Raw genomic sequence first — 22,271 nt, forward strand, 5'->3', positions numbered from 1 at the left:
AAGAAATCTAAAAATTGTTCCCATAGGAAATGGAAATTGAAAATACACCGGAAAAAATATTAACAAGAAACTATTCGTTTAACATAGCTTCTCTGTGAATATCTATGTATAATAGCCAAATTTAGGCCCTTATTTTTAATATTTTTAAAAGGAAAACTTTTAAAATAAAATGATAAAATAAACTTTTTGAATTAATAGATTCTTGAATAGCAGATCTCCAATACATTAAGTGATGGATTCACGCATTGAATGAATTTTTAAAAAAATGATTCAAAAGCCACTTCATTTAGAATTGTATGACCCTTTCCTCAATGACAGGCCATGTACTGATTGCTGTTGATGGCTGATCACGTTCCCAAGAGCCCTACAAGCAAACCAGGGACACAACCACTCCACCAGGAAACCTCTTACCGGCACCGTGATCGTCAGAGCCGAGTTTCGGTCCGGTTATTCGACGTCTCTTAACAAAAAGGAAGTTAAACGTTCAAAACGCCATTTCATCTTACTAGATTTTATTTTTTTTAAAGATTTTATTTTGCTCATTAACACCATTTTTGTTTCCCTTTGTAACAGTCTGTGTAAGGAAACACTGGTGTTTTTATTAATTTTGTGGAAACTTGAAGAATTTACTTAGAATTTATTCTTTGTTTTTTGAAGAAAGTATCAGTCCAGCAAGTTACAAATGTTTTTCAAGTTTGTTAATAATATGGACAACTATCTTGTATTATTATGGTTGAATTGTTGAAATATCAAAGCATTTCTTATCTTTTAAAAGCGTTCCTTGAAAAAAAAATATCTGAGAAATCCATTAGTTTTTATGTACAGGTTGTAAATAAAAATATTTTTTATTCAACATTTTTACTGCAAATTCAAGCATCGGTCATTATTATTTATTTACAGTTTTCCTTAAAATTAACTGGTTTGTATTCTCCACCGATCCACCATGAATTGAATACGTAGACGTTCTATATTGTATAAGTACAAAGTGATTGTAACAATTCCTAACACTTCCTGAAATCTGATTTTTTTGTTATAAAAAAAAACTTTTTACCAAAAATTGAACTTTATGCAGTTTTTGGTGAACATTATGTTTTTTTTATGATACGTTGCATTGTATGGTAATTATTATCACTTTTAATTGCCTGCTATTATTTTGAAATAAAAGTCACCGACGCTCAAATTAAACATCTGCCCAAATACTGTATAAAAGTACAACCACTGAGCTCATTTTCGTATGTTAAAAACATAAATTTTATTCCGCGAATAAAGCGACACTTTTGCAAACAAACCTTTCGAACATTTCTAGATATAATATATTTAGAAAGGTGCGAAAAGAATATTATTATGTACATGTATATGAGATGAATTCTGTCAAAATGGTGAAACGTTTGGGGTTTTTTTCCTAATAAAAATTATAATTTAATTTTATTCAATAATTTTTAAATAAATACACATGTAGGCATGGTTAATTTCAAAACTTTGGTACTAGTTTTAAAGGGACATGGTCACAATTTTGGTCAAAAATTATTTTTTCGATTTTAATGTTTATAATGCTTCAGTGAGGTATTTTTAATAGGCAGCCAAAATTTGAGTGCCATTTGTTGAGTTATAAGCGAGTTACAGAGCTTACAATTCCTCGTTATGTAAACAAAGCTTTTGTTTACATTTTGAATGTTGAAGTGAAAATTCAAGTTTTAGACCTAAAATGAATGTGTTAATCGTTAGGTACTGTTTATTTATGCTTAAAAAGAATGGGATTATAGACAAATCATCTTGAAAAAGATTTTTTACTGGTATATTGAACCTATGTAAACAAAAACAGGGCACGAGCCTTGTTTACATGACGAAGAATTGTAAGCCCTGTATCTTGCTTAAAACTCGTCGACGGGCACCCAAATTTCATTTGATCATTTGAAATGCATTCATAAAGCATTGTAAATAATAAAAACAGAAAAATATAATTTGACCAAAATCGTGACCATGCCCCTTTAAATGACATATACGTATACAATAACATGAATTGAATATATTTTATTGTATAAAACATACAGAAAGGGTTAGAAACAAGTTCGAGCAACTTGAGATTTTTCCTTAAAATATAAATGTAATATTACACAACTGTCGTTGAAAACTATGCATACTGATAGAACAAGTACACAGGGAACATTCATGTTCAGAAGTGTTTAGTAAGATAATACAGTTTAATATCAACAACTAAATCTTCTAGTTTCGTCTGAACATAGGGAAAAAATACAATAATCCAATTCAGTAGGTATGTATAACTTCGAGGTCGGTCTTTGTACTTCTATAGCAATGTTGAAAGCAAGGGAAAGCTTGGTTTAGGTTGACTTTCTCGGTTGCTTTCTGGGTATAAAAGTGGTAACGGAAATGGCTGTAATATCTTGGCTGCGTTCAAGATCGTAGCAGCTACATTGTTCTACGTAGCCACCATGATTCTGAACGACCTTAAAACAGCATTATTGAACGCAGCCTATATGCGCGGATCCAGAAAATTCACTTATAGAATGTCCGAGTTTACCGGGAAAGTCCATTGTCTATTAAAAAGCCAGGACCAACCCCCCCCCCCCTCCCTCTGCTAGATCCGCGCATGCGGTATGAGTGGGGGCCCCGAGAGTCATCATGTGAAAATGTCTTATTTTGAGGGCCATATAATTTTTTTTATAATAATAACTGTGTAATTTAGGTAAATATTTATTTATATTATGCAAACAAGCAATGAACTCTTCCTGTGAATTATCCAAATTGATTATGTATACTTTGTTTTTCTTACTGTTTATTTAATATGTATATGTTCATATGTATAACCTATGAGACATTTGTCTCTTGGAATAAAGAACTTGAACTTGAACTATGATTAAATGTTAATTATAGTTTTCAGCTAGTTCTTGAAAGCTTAATCTCAAATCGAATTATAATTGTTCATTTTGAGTAATCTTTTCACTTAATCAATTATTGCTATATAATTGTCCGCAATGATTAGTTGGAGACTTTTATTGTCCATGTCGCTTAAATCGTATTTATAGAAACCGTCCGACTTGAGCACGTTCGCTGCGGGAGTTGATTGAACACGTAGCTTTAGAAAAAAAAAGGTGAAGATTCTGTTTTGTTTTAAAAGCATATCTGTATGTAGGAAAAGTGTCACAGCCAGCAAATATTTAACTAGACTACGTTAGACTATGTATGTGATGAAATTCCCAGAAACACATTGCTCCATTATAAACCGATAAGACGAGCGACCTCGATGTGCATAGTGAAACCGTCCAGATCGGAAACCCTCGGGACGTCAGACTTGACTCACTGTTTAGAAACCCACTCTGTGTTTTCCACAGAGCATAAACATGGTGTACTGTGTGGTTTATAACTGTACTACCCGTTCGAATACAGAGAAAAATGTGTCATTTTTCCGAAAGATAAGACTCGTCAAAAAGCATGGATACATTATTGTCGCAGAAGGGATTTTGTTGTGACAAATCATAGTAGAATGTCATCTTCGCTAGCCAAGGGTGACGATCCACTCTGCTACTCTTTTCACCCTTGGCAGATCGAGTCGACTTTTGTAGGAGATACGATCTGTTCTTTGATTGGACGCAGCTACGCATAGCTGATCCAATCGCAACGCTTGTATCATCATCTCGTAAACAAATATGGCCGCGCCCATAGACGTATGTCGTGTTTGTAATGACTGTCTGCCTGTCAAACACAGACGCGTGATTTTTGGCGAAACCTTTGGCGTTTTTCAACAGTTGACACAAGTTTTAGATTATAGAGCCTCTCCAAACGATGGACTTTCGAAATACGTATGTGGGTTTTGCTTTACGAAGCTTAATAAACTGTGCAAGATTGACACTGATTTGATTCACAAAATGGACTCTCTCAGGAGGGAAAAGAGTGAAGTGTTAGGAATTTTAAGGGAGAAACATTCTAAAACGTTACAACTGATCAAAGTAAGAACCCCAAAGTCCCAAGATAAACGAACAATAGTGCATTCACCAACTCCAAGGAAAAGTAAAAGAACGCTATTTTCCACCCCCCAGAAAAACGACTTCGGAGAAAGTCATGCCAAAATCAGTTTACAAAAGGCAGATCAGATGGAGATACCATGTGTAGAAACATTAAAATCAGCTCCAGAAAATCAGAAAGCCATGTCTATTACCGAGCTTGGGTATCCAAATGCTCGTGCACTGCTGAATGACGATGCGATCCCCGACGTTCCCTGGGCAACGAACAAAGAAAGTACTACTAGAAGTAACAAAACATCGAGGCCATACGGGGCGTATAGAAAACGACGAAGATTAGAGGTAAGATGCAGATATCTTGATCAGAGATAAAAAGTCCATAGTTCAAATATTTTGTAAATTAAAATGTAAATTTATGGCATGCTCTTTTTTATTTTTCTTATGAAAATAGGTTTTGGAAGAATTGATGAAAGAAGAAGAAAATATTGATGCTGGAAATGAGTCTAACAATTTACAAAACACATCAGCGGACATTTTAAAAAACACATCAGCAGACATTTCAAAAAACTCATCGGCAGACAATTCAATAAGCATATCAGCGGACAATTCACATGAACTGCGAGATGAGACATCACATGAACTGCGCAATAGCACATCATCAGATTCTTCAACTTTTGAAAGTAACAGTTGTACCGCAGATAAGGCAGTGCAGGTTTTCATTCCTGACAGAAGCTCTAAAGTAAAGAACCGAACAAGAAGAATACAAACAGGAAGGTCATATATTGACGTTAAGACAACCGATTCTCAAGTCCAATGTGATGAAGTGCGCCTGTGTTGTAATTGCCTTAAAAGTATGGAATCCAATGGAGGTATAGAATCCGTGAAAAGTGAAGATCGTAGCACATATATGATATTTTAGAGATTACAAATTATGAAAAAGAGTGGAATGCAATTTGATATCGGCTATACAGCATCATTTTGAGTACATCGGATACTTTTTAACCAAAGTCTTCCCCAGTTGTGCAATTGGATATAAAGCTGATGAGCGGAAACTATTAACCGAGAACTGAACTTGTGAACAGGAGAGACATCGGGCAAATAGGCACGGATTTTATTTACAACAGATAAAATTACTCTCTTTCCTTCCCTAGAACATGCCTGGTCCAATGTGTGAATTTAATAAAAGCCAAATACCTACACAATCTGTAGAGTATAGAATTAGATTTCGTTTGAATAAAAGAGGCAAAATTATATGGTTTTCTTTAATGCGGAGCTCTAAAAATTCCTCGTCCATTGCTTTGTGTCAGCCCAGTCTGACGTACAGCACACGGGGGTTCTTTATCTCACTAACGATCGCAAAACTCCAAGATCCGCTAGGGTGTTGTTATTGATTTATAGCAACGATCAACTGATTTAGAAAATGGTCTGTGACATTCGTTTTTTAAGTCCAAATTGGTATCCACAATTTAATGAAATGAAATATTTATAGCGTCAAAGGACAGGTGACACAATCACAACAAAAAAATGGACCAACAATTTTGATTGTGTGATCAAATTTCTGCAAATTTTTTCCTGCTACTCCCATCTGTTTCACAGCTGATGCTGAATTACTGAACTGATAAGACGCGTGACCTCAGTATGCATATCTGAAGCCTCCGAGATCGGAAACCTTCTTTGCGACGTAATAGCCGACTCGCACTACCCTTCAGCCACAGAGATTTCTAACTTGCTCTTTTATTAAATCTGAAGACAATAGATTTTGCTAATTGGTATTAAAAGTCTGAGAACCCTGTACACAAACATAAATTATTCTAGGCTTAGAAACACAATTTCTTTTTCCTAAGGAGTTATGGATTGGAGTAAAAATGGTGAACTGTTAAATTAACTTTTGATGTGCTTCATGTTTGAGAAAAATGTGTCATGTTGGATTTTCAAAAGATATATAAAAGTCATCAGAAATATGGAATCGTTGTTGCTTTTAAAGGACTTTGTTTTGTTAAAACATAGTAAGGGATAATGTATATAAAGACTTACTTTTTTCGTAACCAGGATCAACCATATTTAAATCAATGTTTCGGATCTGCAAGATTTGATCAATATGCATTTTCGATCATAATTTCAAATTTACTAAATATGTTGAGAATGAGATAAAGTTGTTGCCTGTCTGGCTGACAAGATGCTTTTTTGCCATTATCAATCTCAGAATTTTCCGATTCACTTTAATATAATTGCTTTTTAATTTGATAATCTTCTATTACCGGTATCTTTTTTACACAAAATTTCCCAAAAATTCTATCAACCGATGATTCAACATGTAATCTTGTACATGTCTACTCATTACAGGAGAGGGCTCACATACTAGGCTATTTATTAATATATGCTGTTAAAAAATTCACTTTAAACTGATGGTGCTTTATTTAATAATCATCATTTTCAACACAAATACAGTATCATCTGTAGATAAATTATCGTCCATTGCTCTGTTTACTACATGTATATAGCCGATTGTTTCGAAGAAAATGATTTTGTGTCACCTGTCCTCTAAAATTCATAAAAGCTTAAAAGCACTTTGAATTTAAAAAACTAAAAAACAAACAACAAACCTTTCAAAAATAAAACAATGACATGTATTACACCTCCTATCCCCCTAAATAATAATGCGTTTGTGTTTCTGGCGTACAGTGCATCCTTGAATACATGTTAGACTAGTATTAGATAACATTAACTTTTACTATCAAATATATAAGTACAAACTGAGACGTATTTGCAATTGTATTGCGTTTGTTGTTCAACATGTAGGGAGAGTGCGAATTAAGTTTTTATAAGTTGTGCCCAATCCCATTGTTATATATAAAGCAATAAAATATGTTCAAATCAAATCAACGTACAGAATGCAGCTGCATGCTTATTGCGAAGACGTGTTTTAAAGTTTTACTTAATAATTTTATTTCTGGAAATAAAAATGTGAACTATGGTTGTTCATTGTCCACGGGTCGCTCGGTTGTCGGGAATCCCAATCGTCATTGATACCGGGTAGTGAGTTTTTTTAAAATATTAAAAAATGATAAACGAGCTATAAAACTGGCGTCTTCCCTGTGTATAATTTGATGTTGTTTTTCCTTGTGTATTTACCGAAGGAAAATATCAAGGCCGGGTAAAATACTAGTATCTGTGTGATATGGTGAGACGTTTATCAGTTTTCTTTGACCGTCAGTTGGTAAATATGACAAATTTCTAGTTATATTCGTTTGAAACATATAACATCTTATACTTGTGAACTTGATCCTTACTTTAGATAACAATTTAATTGCTTGAGATGTTTTATCGAGGTATTGGCGTAATATTTATCCCTTATTCTAAGAAGAATTTAAAAAAAAAAAAACTCTGCACATAATTTTAACCTTAATACTGTATTAGTACGGAGGCTCATTAACACTCGAAATAATCATCGGAAACATCTTCAAATTTGACGATAAGATTGGTAATGGTTTATTCAGTTATTTTTAGTACATACTTCCCAATGGCTATAAATTGATTTATGCAAATTTTTATCTAAAAATGTAAATAATAGCCCATTATTGATCTTTTGAAAATGTTGTAAAAAATCATAATCATAATGTTTAGTGAAAATCAAATATAATTCCTCAAGTATTTGTTGTATATCACTTCTAAGACCTTGGTAGTCCGATTTTATTATCGTCAAAATCCACTGTCAGTCTTCCCCACTTACTGAATTAAGAGACTATGTATAGATAATCCACTTATGCCGTTACATAATTATCCTTGTTCTAGTCACTTTGAAAAAAAAGAAAAGAAAGAAACGATTTCACATCGTCAGCGGGTGGGAGTTAAAGCCCGCTTTACTAAAGCAAATTCCCGTACAATGTAGACCCCAACACCACAAAGTAAAGTTTATCGCCAATGATTCGATTCACGTTGATCATTTTTGAAAAGTAAAATTAAATAAAATGTTTTCCTTGTCTGCGTAAACAAACGGGAAGTATTCATAAATACACGTCCAACTTCCCTATGTATTCAAGGCTGTCAAAATACTTGTATTGTTTCTTCCTGAAATTAGTCAAATGACCAAATTCTGCAATCAGTCATGAGCCGTAGATGAGAATGGGGACGAAAGGCAAAACGGCGTGGTCTTTGGAGACATACACCATTCGCGATGTGGTGTATAAGATGGGTCTCCCCCGGACAGTGAGAGTCACTGAAGGCGTGTACAGCCAAAACGAACAGGAGAGCCTGTCCACGGGCGACGTCATTCGACTAGAGGAGGTCAGCGAACTACGGCGGGTGATGACGCGTGCCACACTGATGGACGGTGACGTCACTGATCTACAGATCCCCCTCAATCACAACGCTCCCGTCTATGTTTACACCGGCTCGGAGACCGTGTATAAATCGGTGCAAGAACTCATCCACCTCTTCCCCGGACACGTGCACGTGGATTCTCCCATCAAGGTTGTGACATTGGACCAGGGGGGTGGGGAAGGGGAGGAAATTGACCTCTCTTGGGGCGCATGCCTGAAACTGGACAAGGTGGCGAGTGGACAGGGGCTGCACTGTACTTGTGGTAACAAACGGGTCTGCCTGCGTCCTTTTCAAAGGGGAAAATTTTCCCGGATTCCCAAGAACGATATCATGTGTTTCAAGGACGTGATCAGAAATTTCTCGTTACCCATTAAAGTGAGATTCATGGAGAAACCGCCGGAGCTAAGCTCAGTTTTGGACATCAGTCAAGTGAATTACTTCTCCTTGGAGCGAGTGGAGTCCGAGGTGGCAATAGTTGGGCACGAACTTAGACCGGACGGGTCCCGGGTGTCGGACAATCAGCTGACTGTGGCGATGACCCAGGCAAACGACGTGGAGGTACAGATCTGTCTGAAGAACGAGACCCCACCCGCCGTGTCCCAAAGCAGTCCCAGGGTGACCACCCGCGCGGAGAAGAAACGCCCCCCGCCCGTACCCCAGAGATCCAGCAGTATCCCTAGTTCCTTTGGGAAGAGTGTTCCCCTAATAAAGACCCGTTTAATGAACCAACAGGTGCCCGTGGATCACTCTAACGTTGCCTCAGTGAATCCTCAGCCAGCCAGTGTTGGCAATAGGACTGGACTATTGAGTTCTTTTGGTGCCAAATTACCCGTTCTTCCTCCGCGAAAAATGTCCAATCCAGAGACCATGAAGGAAATCCACCGCGGGGGCATAGGTTTGTTGTCCCAGGAGAACAAGCTCTGCGCTGTCCCTCCCCTCCCGGCCCGAAGCAGACCCCCAAGTGAGGAAGCCACCGATATAACATTACACACTACACTGGGGAGAAACACACCAGAAATCGTAAAGAAACTAGGTAATGGTTTATATAAAGTGTCCTGAATGTGAAGCTTTAAAATGAGATTTGAACGTTTATTAAAATTTCATTATCAAGATTAGTTCGGGGTTTTGTAAAATAACAAATCAAAATATAGCATGATCCAATTAGTGACAGTTAATTATTTGTTTGATTTAATTGGGCGTTTTTTCACATCACGTTATTTTAAGATACATGTATAAACATTATGCTAAAGTTGGAAACAAGTTTATTTTAACTCGTTGTAATTTTACACATCCTCACCATCCTTGTATAGGCGGGGTCATTCGTCACCCAGCTTATACCCTCTTATAGCCGAACACAGGTGTCTTATTGCCACGCTGTTTCTAGTTACCTCCAAACAATTGCAAGCATTATTATGTTAATTCAAATATCGTTGTATTATTTACAGTAAAAGGTATCCTCTAGAGTGAATTAAAAGAAACCGGTCTGACTTAGAAATGAGGAGGAAGATGGAATGAAAATATATATAAACCAAATAGATAGTCATACTGGGTATATTTAATCAAAGTACTGAACTTGAGTGCTGGAAAGCTGTTAGAAAGCTTGTTGTCAAGTTGTTGGGAATATTTGCTTTAAGATTTTAATTTGGAATACTGTAGAGTTTCAACTTCAAGTGTAAGACAAGCCTTTTCTGAAATACCAATGTCTTCTATATATAAAATAATTGGAAAAAGTTAGAAAAAATTATTTTTGTCCAATGTCTACCAATTGCTAGGATGCGCATCTATGGTTGATAATAACAAATGTTACAAGTTTGAACTCACATTGTGCCAAGTATAGGTCTACATTTCAATCAAATCATCTTTTAAGTCGGATACCATAAAAGATAGAAGATCAAATCCTTCCGCTATCAATGCTTTTTCGTTTCAAGTTGGAACACACAGAGTTCCGAATATAGGACTCCATTCAAAATTTATCAAATCATCTTTTAAGTCATACCATAAAAGTTAGCGGGATATCGTCATTCCGCTATTTTTTTTTCGTGGGTTTTGAAATGATAAAAATATAGTAAGTTTTGAGTAAAATTTTTCTGTGATCATCTCCATCTGAACTTCTACAATTCACATCGAATTGCACTTTATGAAAATGTAAGAGGGGGGGGGGGGCAGTAGTCACTGTATACAACTCTCACATTTGTTTCGTTAAGGAGGCTGGGTGGTCAACAACTTAACCATCAGATTCAATATTTTCAAAACGATGTTTTAGGCTGTAAACTTTTATTTGGTAAAGAGGAATTCAATACATATTAGCTTTAAAAGTTGGGTATTTCTCTTATCTTAATATAGAACTCCTCTTCGTAAGGAGATCAATAAAAAGGCCACAGATGCCTAAAGGAGATCTAAAAATGGCCACAACTATAGAGCCCTCTTAAGAAATAATTAAATGTATTAGGATTTTTACCCTGAAATATAGTCTGTGTTATTGTGTAGGCACATGCACACGTAATATTATCACAAAATCGTCAATATTTTCATTACAAACCTAATTCTAATGCATAGAGAACCAGAAGACAGTATTATTGTGGGCGCAATTTACCACAATACATGTACATAGCATTGTTGTTTTTTTTTCGAAATTATTTTCTTTCAAACTACATGCATACTAATCCAATGAATAGTTGTCATTAAATATGTCGTTTTATTGCCCAACTCTTAATTATAACCGAGTAATTGCTTGCTTCAATAGCAATCTTGTTAACAAAAGTGATATAAATACATCAATCCGGACCAGCTTTCAGTAATCTCAATTCTTTGATTCATCATAGGTAGTGTTTTCACTTATAGTTTTGGTAACGTGACAAAGTGTTAAGCCTATTAACGCCCTAGCCGCTCAAAAAAGAATAGAATCATTTATCGTTATAATGTTAAGAACTACGAAAATTAAAGGATCATGGTCCCGATTTTAGTTAAAATTTATTTTTCCGGTTTTAACTCACCTAAGCCGAAAGTTCAAGCGAACTTTTCTGATCTTAGTTTGTCTGTCGTTCGTCAGTCCGTCTGACCTTGAACTTTTCACATTTTTAACATCTCTGGAACCACTGGGCCAATTTCAACCAAACTTGGCACAAAGCACTCTTAGGCAAAAGGGAATTTAAAGTTATAAAAAATTAGGACCACGCCCTTTTCCAAGGAAAGATACTAGCAATTAGGAATTATTGAAAATTTAAAGAATATTTCAAAAATCTTCTTCTCAAGAACCATTTGGTCAGGAAAACTGAAACTAGTGTGGAAGCATCTTCGGGTAGGGTAAATTTAAGTTGTGAAAATAATGACCCCCAAAGGTAAGATGGGGCCACAATGAGGTCAAATTTACTTAATATAAAGAGTAAATCCTTTAAAATCTTCTTCTAAGAAACGAAGCACCAGAAAAGCTAAAACTTTTGTGGAAGCATCCCCAGGTAGGGTAGATTCAAGTTTTGTTCAAACCAGGATCCCCAGGAGAGGAATGGGGCCACAATGGGGTTCGAATTTTCCATAGGAATATACTGAGTAAATATTTCTGTAAAATCTTCTCAGAAACTCATCAGCAAGAAATACTGAAACTTGTGTGGAAGCATCCTTAGGTAGGGTAGATTCAAGTTTGTTCAAATCATAATCCACAATGGGGCCACAATGGGAGGGGGATTCTTACAAAGAAATACATAGAGGAAAACCTTTAAAAATCTTCTTCTAAAAACATATGGTTAGAAGAGTTCTAATTTTAGTGAAAGCAACCTCAGATAATGTAGATTCAAATTCGTTAAAAATCAAAATATCGAGGAGTAGGGTGGGGCCACATTTAGGATCCAATTTTACAAAAGAAAACATTTTGATTATTCACGATCTACGTGTTTTTACTACTTTGTCCAGATATTTTGTACTAGTATTATGATTCCACTATGCTGATTTTATCATGTCTTTTGTTGCTCACTCAGGTGAGCGATGTGGCTCATGGGCCACTTGTTAATGTTTAAAATGCTTCAGTTAGGCAATTTTAACAATATTTAATAGTCACAGAGCTCACAATTCTTTTTTTGTAAACAAAGCTCAGGTCATGTTTTTGTTTGCATTTTTAATGTTGAAAAGAAAATTCCAAGTTAAGACCTAAAATGAATGTGACTAACGCTAGAAACAAGTTTTTTTTTTTCAAAACAAATTTGAAAATAGAAAAAGGAGCTTGAAAAATAATTTTTGTCGGTGTATTGATCTAATGTAAACAAATAATGGCACGAGCCCTGTGAGCTCTGTATCTTGCTAATGACTCTACGACTGACGGTCAAATTTTGGTTTATCATCAGAAATGCATTATTAAAACATTATCAAAGTAAACAATGAAAAAAGAAAAAAAATAGAATATACTTATATGGCTTCCTATAATATTTGAATTCATTTTTTTAATTATAAAGCCTGACATTTGTTCACTTTGAAATAGATACTGTAAAATCAGACTGATCGCCAATCATATGAACCTTAAAAATTTAGAAATATTTTTTAGCCATAAACTGTCATTTAGTATTGAAAAAAATCCAAATACACAAGCTATAAAATTTCAATAATTTCCTATGATATCAATGTATTTTATACTGAGATCTTTTTCGTAAGGAGATTAATATATTACATGAAGTCATATAAATGGTCACCACCATCTTAATCATATTCGACCTATCAAGGTGAGATGTTTACCTAGATTTGGTTATATGTTCAGATAGAGACATCAGTTTCTATAGGAACTACTATAGTCTGTCCCAAGTTATTGCTTTTTGATGATTTTTAATAAAAATACACATACCATACAAAACGTATAGTTGAAATCGATAAAAGAAAAATATCCAAGAAACAGTATCATTTTTCACACATAAAAATTCACAAAAACGAAATCAAATTTCTTATGGAAATTTATAATGGTAAATATTTACATCTTTTCACCATTCGGAACTCACTCGGAATACCTCGCATAATTTTTCAACGTTATCATCCGGGCTGATGCTGATGCATCATGGCTGATCCAATGCATATTCCCCGTAGACTTTTTATTTTGGGTTCTATTTTAAAACCTGAAGCGGTAGAGGGGGCGTTCCAATACAGATAATCTGGACATTTTCATATTAGTGGATGAACATAGTTTAAGCACAGATATATTTATGATTATCGAAATATCAAGCGAAAAGTGGTGGAAGCAAAATCTTGGGACAGAGTATATAGCATTCAAACTATACTCTGTTCCGGGTTTTTGCTTCCACCTCTTTTCGCTTGATATTTCGATAATAATAAATACTTTTATGCTTAAACTACGTTCATCCACTTATATGAAAATGTCCAGATTATCTGTTTTGAAAGGCCCCCCTCTACCGCTTCAGGTTTCAATACACATCCCAAAATAAAAAGTCTACGGAGATTTTGCATTGCATCAGCCATTAATGAGCCCGGATGATAACGTTGAAAATTTGCGCGAGGTGTCCCGAGTACTTCCGAATGGAGAAAAGGTGTAAACATTTCCCATTATAAATCTCTGTAAGAAATTTGTTTTCGTTCCTGTAAACTTTTATGAGTGAAAAGGGATAATTTGTCAATGAAGTTATTTTGGATATTTTCCATTTCATCGATTTCAACTGTACTTCTTTCACAGGTATGTGTATTTTTATTAAAAATCATCAAAAAGTGATAGAAGCAATAACTTGGGACAGACTATAACACTTTGGGTACTGGATGTTCACCTAGCAGTGTTAACTAACTGGGCAAGCCCATAGATCTTAACGTAACCTAGAAGAACATGACATTAATTGATGTTCACCTAAAATTCTAAACATTGGATTCTCGTCATTAACCCAAATGTTCACTTAGAACTTGTTTTTTGTTCACACAGACATCATGACATCTAGATGTTTGCCAGAAAGTGACTCACTGACCTAGATTCTGTATTAAAATTCTATGTGTAGTAGATCACTTGGTTTATTTAATAAACCCTATGATAAGGTTGTTCATCTAGCAGCAGTTTATTCTACAATCAACGGTGTTCATTTGCAGAGACCGGTCTAACGTTAAATAAACTACCACCTGAGTTGGGACGACAGCTCTTCAACAACAACAGCAATAGTAGTGGCGGCGGCAGTAATAGGAATTCCAAATCGAACACTCCTACTAAACCATTGTCCAATCGTAGTTGTAAGACATTAATAACAACCAATCTAGCTCTATAACACATTACAACCAATGGTATGTCTATTTCATGATTTAACTCATGGATAATATTCTTTATGTTTTCGCCTTAATTACAGCTGTCGATGACTACCAGTCGTTAGAAGATTCGGATAGTTCTGAAAATGCCGACGAAGCTGAATACATTTCAATGGCAAGCACGAGTAAACTGTTGAAAAGGAAACCCCCAACTCCAATTAGAGGCACGCAGCAGACGACACAGCCCACCCCTAGCACAGCCCCGGATGTTCCATTGAGAAACCGTAGCAACAGCTCTTCACAGAACCATGCTGGATTAATTGCTGGTCTAGCACAGAATGTTGTCAGTAGAAGAGTCTCGCCTCTTCAGGAGCAGCAGCAGGCCCCGGTTCCAGCGATTACGATAGAAACTGCCTCGGTACAGGGCGTTCCCATGAACGAAGGTACAAATTGACTCGCTAGGAACTTATCAGCAAGCTGCTTTGTATTTTAAATCCTAATAAAATACAATTATCATACACTATTTTACTATGTTTTGTTATTTAACATAGGTTTGGTGAGCGTAATGCAGGTACCAATTTCATCCCAAAACCTTGACCAGTATTACACAAGCATACCTAAGGTAAGGGTTGTTAGTTTATTATACCACTACCTTACGGTTCATATCGCCACGTAACAAAATCAAATTAGTTACTATATATAGTACACTCCATGTCATCTTTCTTTTCAGAAATTTCGACAGAGCCTGGTCTTGGTTCACAAGGAATTTTTCAATCGTTACGGAGATAGTAAACCTACCGGCGCGGTGTCCCCTATCTCCCGTCTCCCGCCCCCCGCGGAAACCTCCACCTTCGCCGCCCTGTCTGTAGCTGACACAGTTCGCTGCTTCCGGGAGTGTCGGCTCACTGAGCTGGCCGACCTTTGCGAAAAGGAGGGTCTGGACGGCTGCTTCATTGACAAACTGACCCCTGACGACCTCAGCAAAGACCCCTTCAACCTCACCGTCCTGCACCGAATGAAAGTCGAGCAAATCAAGCACGGATGGCGGCCATGTTATGAATGACAGTGGGCGGTGACGATTTAGTGACAAATCCGCTAGTTCGGACATACCGGTATGAGCAGAAAAACAGTTCTAAATTAAGTGAAGTTGTTGATTTGTTACAAGAATATCTCAGATCTAAAGGTTGATGTTATGTGTGACTGATCGTGACTTCGTGTATTATTTATAAATGTGTTCATAAATTATGTGTAACTGTGTTTGGCAATGTTATCTCTCTATGGTCAATGATGTCAGTTGCAATGGTGACTGAAATCAGAAATTCAAATTCTTGATTAAAAGGATTACCATTTATTTTCTGTGGGTAATTTAAAGAAGAATTCGAATTTTTAATATCAATAATTCAAATCGTCTTTTATATCAAATATTCATTAGATTTTCTCATTCCAAGAATCATTACTTTTGTGATAACAAATTACAATTTCTTATACCAGTATATAAAAAATCGATCATAATTATGTTTTCTCTTAATATTCATAAGTAAGTGTTCTGATATCAGATAGCAATGGCAAAACATCTTTGCATAAATAATGAATACTCCCTTGACCTGTTAATAATCACTTAACTGCCCTGCCCAATTTGCTATGGTGTTATTCGGATATTTAAAAAATAAACCTTTTAAAGCGTCTCTGATAATTCAATTCGTAGCGAACTTCAAATTCGGTAGTTTAGAAGTATCGAATTCCGGTAGCTCAGTATTTGCTTTAATACATAACCCGTGTTATGTAATTTTTAACTATAATGATCGCTACCTTCATAACCCATATAGACAATCAAAGAAAACATTTTATTGTTTATCTTTCTTTTAAAAATGATCATCGTAAGGAGTAAGTAAAGAACTAATTTATCTATGTACAACAGAAAGTTAGTTAAAAAAAATGCAAAGTCGTCTTGTATGAGAATTCGAGTCTAGCATCATATAATCTATCATAAAGCCCTTATTGGATTTGATCACCTCGACAGTATTTGATCACCTTCTGATCCTCAAACAATGTTTCCTTATTTCTAAAATTACGGCTATAGTATTGTTATAGACTAACACATTGTAGCATTGTTTGGACTTACACGCTATAGGATTGTAATAGACTAACACGCTATAGGATTGTAATAGACTAACATGCTATAGTATTGTTATAGATTAACCGATTATAGTATTGTTATACCCCCCGCAAACAAAGTTTGGGGGGGTATATAGGAATCACCTTGTCCGTCCGTCCGTCTGTCCGTCTGTCTGTCTGTCCGTCTGTCTGTGCAATCGTGTCCGGTCCATATCTTTCTTATGGAGAAACATTGGAAGTTCTTACTTCACACAAAGATTGCTTATGACCTAAGGGTGTGTCATGACCTTGACCCAAGGTCATTCGGGCAAGGTCAAGGTCACTGGCAGAAAAAGTGCAAAATTCGTGTCCGGTCCATATCTTTCTTATGGAGAAACATTGGAAGTTCTTACTTCACACAAAGATTGCTTATGACCTAAGGGTGTGTCATGACCTTGACCCAAGGTCATTTGGACAAGGTCAAGGTCACTGGCAGAAAAAGTGCAAAATTCATGTCCGGTCCATATCTTTCTTATGGGGAAACATTGGAAGTTCTTACTTCACACAAAGATTGCTTATGACCTAAGGGTGTGTCATGACCTTGACCCAAGGTCATTTGGGCAAGGTCAAGGTCACTGGCAGAAAAAATGCAAAATTCGTGTCCGTTCCATATCTTTCTTATGGGGAAACATTGGAAGTTCTTACTTTACACAAAGATTGCTTATGATTAAAGGGTGTGTCATGACCTTGACCCAAGGTCAATTGAGAAAGTTCAAGGTCATTGTTTCAAAAAAGCTAAATTCTGTGTGTGTCATGTCTTGTATTAATGGAAATATTAGAAGCTAAAAATTAACAGTTTTCAAAAATAAAGCAGTTGTTATTTATAGAAAATGGACAGTGAAATAGATTCATCCAATATTTTCTATAATAGCAAAAATACACGCGTTATGATTTTTTTCTTAGCGGGGGGTATCAATTGTGAGCTTGCTCACAGTACCTCTAGTTATAGACTAACACACTGTGGCATTGTTTGGACTTACACGCTATAGGATTGTAATAGACTAACACGCTATAGGATTGTAATAGACTAACATGCTATAGTATTGTTATAGATTAACCGATTATAGTATTGTTATAGACTAACACACTGTGGCATTGTTTGGACTTACACGCTATAGGATTGTAATAGACTAACACGATTATAGCATTGTTATAGACTAACACGATTATAGTATTGTTATAGACTTACCGATTATAGTATTGTTATAGACTAACCGATTATAGTATTGTTATAGACTTAGACGCTACAGGATTGTAATAGACTAACACGCTGTAGTTTTGTTGTAAACTAACACTGTAGCTTAGTTTGGACTTACACGCTATAGTATTGTAATAAACTAACACGATAATAGCATTGTTATAGACTAACACGATTATAGTATTGTTATAGAATAACCGATTATAGTATTGTTATAGACTTACCGATTATAGTATTGTTATAAACTAACACGCTATTGGATTGTTATAGATTAACACGCTGTACTATTGTTATAGACTAACACGCTGTAGTATTGTTGTAGACTAACACGCTGTAGCATTGTTATAGATTAACACGCTAAAGTATTGTTATAGACTAAAACGCTGTAGTTTTGTTATAAACTAACCGATTATAGTATTGTTATAGACTAACACGCTGTAGTATTGTTATAGACTAACACGCTATAGGATTGTTATAGATTAACATGACTTTAGTATTGTTATAGACTAACACGCTGTAGTATTGTTATAGACTAACACGCTGTAGTATTGTTATAGATTAACTCGCTGTAGTATTATCAACACGACTATTGGATTGTTATAGACTAACACTCTATAGGATTGTAATAGAAATACATGCTATAGGATTGTTATAGACTAACATACTGTAGGATTGTTATAGACTAACACGCTGTAGTATTGTTATAGACTAACACACTATAGGATTGTTATAGACTAACATGCTATAGGATTGTAATAGTCTAACACGCTGTAGGATTGTTATAGACTAACACGCTGTAGAATTGTTATAGACTAACACGCTATAGGATTGTTATAGACTTACACGCTGTAGTATTGTTATAGACTAACACCCTGTAGTATTGTTAAAGACTAACACGCTGTAGGATTGTTATAGACTAACACGCTGTAGGATTGTTACAGACTAACACGCTGTAGGATTGTTATAGACTAACACGCTGTAGTATTGTTACAGACTAACACGCTGTAGGATTGTTATAGACTAACATGCAATAGGATTGTAATAGTCTTACATACTGTAGGATTGTTATAGACTAACACGCTGTAGGATTGTTATAGACTAACACGCTGTAGGATTGTTATAGACTAACACGCTATAGGATTGTTATAGACTAACACGCTGTAGTATTGTTATAGACTAACATCCTGTAGTATTGTTATAGACTAACACGCTATATGATTGTAATAGTCTAACACGCTACAGGATTGTAATAGACTAACACGCTGTTGGATTGTTATAGACTAACACGCTGTAGGATTGTTATAGACTAACATGCAATAGGATTGTAATAGTCTTACATACTGTAGGATTGTTATAGACTAACACGCTGTAGGATTGTTATAGACTAACACGCTGTAGGATTGTTATAGACTAACACGCTATAGGATTGTTATAGACTAACACGCTGTAGTATTGTTATAGACTAACATCCTGTAGGATTGTTATAGACTAACACGCTATAGGATTGTAATAGACTAACACGCTATAGGATTGTTATAGACTAACACGCTGTAGTATTGTTATAGACTAACACGCTGTAGGATTGTTATAGACTAACACGCTGTAGGATTGTTATAGACCAACACGCTGTAGTATTGTTACAGACTAACACGCTGTAGTATTGTTATAGACTTACACGCTATAGGATTGTTATAGACCAACACGACTTTAGTATTGTTATAGACTAACACGCTGTAGGAGTGTAATAGACCAACATGCTATATGATTGTAGTAGTCTAACACGCTACAGGATTGTAATAGAATAACACGACTATAGTATGGTTAAAGACTAATTTTCGAGCATATTACCATATGGTCTTCAATGGATCACAATATTCGTTAATTATTTTAATAATTTTTCATTTTACACATTATTAAAATGCACGATGTTGAATATTGTGAATTGAAGTTTTGCAGGGTCTCGATTTCTAGTATTATTTCCTTGTGGAAGAATCTCTTATACGAGAAAATTAACTTCCGTTTCAACTTTAACAGTTTTAAAGCACTATGTACATGAGTATCAACCTATTGAATCACATACAAAAACTATTATCGGCAAATATATACACCCAGTAAGTATCTCTAAAGGAAATCAATTGTAATTCACAGATATATAGAAACTGACAGGACTGAAATCTACACGATCCAGTTCTAACCAATTTATGTTTAGCAACCCAAGAAAATGAAAATTCACAGAGTGCACGAAATAATCATCATGATGTCCGACACAAATTCCTACAAAAGACGATTTGGCTGTTTTTTAACGTGCTAATATACATTAACGATAATTAAGTTAATTCTACTTACTCTTTACGATCAATTTATTAATTTGTTTTAAGAAAGGTATAAATATAAACACTAAAATGCTTTCTATGATGATTCATTGCAAATAAAAATGACTGCAGTCTCCGAGTTGTCTCTAAAAATTGAAGTAGAGGGAAGAAATAAAAATAGTAGAATGGGGTCTGGGGATCTTGCTTATAACTACATTGTGTTTGAAATGCAATAATAGCCGGGTAATTACGCCATTATAGGCGGGGGAATCCCCCCCCCCCCCGGGTCTAAGAGACAACCCTGAGTCTTCTATACTTCTTTACATTGTCTTAAATTGTTTGATGTAAAATTAACTAATAATTTTCTACAATTCTAGATTTCTTACAATTTGAACAAAAGATAAATAAACATTTTTAATATCTAGTTAAAGTTCTGCAGCTAATCCAGATACACTTCCGATGAAATCCACACGCAATAAACATGAAAACTATAAGATACATGTATATGGAGAAAAGTTCAACGTTCGCGATTTTATATTAATTTATTTACATTTTCCAGTGTCTTTGCCTGTGTTAACACTACGTATCGATTTTGTACTATATAACCAATAATACAAATGACGCCAAATCGAGGCGCCAGCGGGGTTTGCTTATTAATATTTAACTATATAATCGTACGATGGCTTAAAATTCTATAAATATAAGTAATAAGGAATCATTTTTTGAATATTATGAGATGATAATTTCGGTCGGGGTGTGATCAAATCTATCATAAAGCCCTTCGGGCTTTATTGGATTTGATCACGCCCCGACCGAAATTATCACCTCATAATACTAAAAGAATGATTCCTTATTCCTTATTTAATGTATGCTATGTATTTTTTCTGCGATGTCGCCACCTTCATAGTCCGCATGAATCTAAATACTTAAAAATTACAATTTAGAAATTAATTTATCATAGGTACTAGAACACGTTATATGTTCTGGTGTTATATATTTAAACCTGTAGCCATAAAATGTGTACATACACAGTAAAGGCCATAATATTAAAACAGATAATGTCAAGTGCCAAAATACAAAATTATACTTCATTATTACGGGAATAAATGAAATGTACGAGCATTTCACTGTCTTCAGTTTTCATACTTCGTAGTGCCAAGTGCTGTTTTTGACGCGCCATTATTTTTAGTATTCTAAAATTCAATTTTTTTCGTAGAAAACTGAATACCTTTGTAAAAATCATTCTGATTAAAATAAATCCTTGGACTAGCTCTATTATTCTGATGGTCGCATCCCAACGAAAGTGTGTTAAGATATAATTAAATGTTCCAGCGTTGGTTGTTGTACATGTATATTACACCTTTTGTCATGGTCGACATGATTGTTTTTTCTAATCTTTTGTAAATTTTGTACATGAATATTGGCAGTGAAATGAATGTAAAATAATTATTAAAACTGCATGTTGATATTAAAAGAAGGCTGATGAAGCATCCATTTAATTAAAAAGTTATCCAAAGAGAAATAATGAATAGATATTTCATTCTCATTAGTCCGTTTCATCAAGTTCTACCAGAGGTGTGGTGCTTGCGAGCGCTCATGGTAGGGGGGATTTTTGCGAGCCCTCATGAGCCACATTCCAGAGTCCGCATAGCATAAAAATGTGTATTTTTCTACAGGAATCAGGAATCTCTATCGGAATAATTGTATTTAAGACCTAACAATAAAAAAACCGTTCCTCTCAAGAAGACACAAGACCAATGTGATTCATGCATTTTATATATCATGTTTCAGTCTTTTTTTCAATTTTTATTAAGGACATACGAGACGTTCCTCAATTTTATATATTTCCTTGATATATTATTCCTTATTTATTAAAATTCAAACCTGTTACTTCCAAAAAATTCAGGGTACATTACCAAGCTATTAGTTAGAATTTTCCATAAAATAGCATGCAAAATGCATTTTAATGCTTATAAATAGAGTCATAATATATGTTTTCAATTGAACACTTTATATCTTAATTAAAAAATCTTATTGTTTTAGAAATGTGCAAATGCTTGGATTCGAAAGATTTGTTTTTCCCCGCAGATTCGAGTTATT

At 35.1% G+C, this 22,271-nt stretch overlaps 2 protein-coding genes across 5 annotated transcripts; both read left to right on the forward strand.

The window, feature by feature from the left end:
* Positions 1-3,058: 3,058 nt before the first annotated feature.
* LOC105339052 (uncharacterized) lies at positions 3,059-5,228 on the forward strand. Its single transcript, XM_011444454.4, has 2 exons — positions 3,059-4,319; positions 4,429-5,228. The coding sequence occupies exons 1-2, from the start codon at positions 3,666-3,668 to the stop codon at positions 4,894-4,896; spliced, it is 1,122 nt and encodes a 373-aa protein (XP_011442756.3). The 5' UTR covers positions 3,059-3,665; the 3' UTR covers positions 4,897-5,228.
* A 1,821-nt stretch (positions 5,229-7,049) lies between these two features.
* Positions 7,050-15,764, forward strand: LOC105339051 (uncharacterized). 4 transcript variants are annotated; one of them, XM_011444452.4, is made up of 6 exons: positions 7,051-7,194; positions 8,056-9,330; positions 14,358-14,495; positions 14,609-14,950; positions 15,059-15,129; positions 15,238-15,764. In XM_011444452.4, the coding sequence occupies exons 2-6, from the start codon at positions 8,094-8,096 to the stop codon at positions 15,568-15,570; spliced, it is 2,121 nt and encodes a 706-aa protein (XP_011442754.3). In that variant the 5' UTR covers positions 7,051-7,194; positions 8,056-8,093; the 3' UTR covers positions 15,571-15,764. The 4 variants fall into 4 exon arrangements, with proteins under 4 accessions (XP_011442755.3, XP_011442754.3, XP_034311464.2 ...); XM_034455573.2 differs by having other exon boundaries at positions 7,143-7,158; XM_011444453.4 differs by lacking the exon at positions 14,358-14,495 and having other exon boundaries at positions 7,050-7,194.
* Positions 15,765-22,271: the final 6,507 nt, after the last annotated feature.

Source organism: Magallana gigas, chromosome 7, assembly GCF_963853765.1.
Source record: "Magallana gigas chromosome 7, xbMagGiga1.1, whole genome shotgun sequence".
Lineage (NCBI taxonomy): Eukaryota > Metazoa > Mollusca > Bivalvia > Ostreida > Ostreidae > Magallana > Magallana gigas.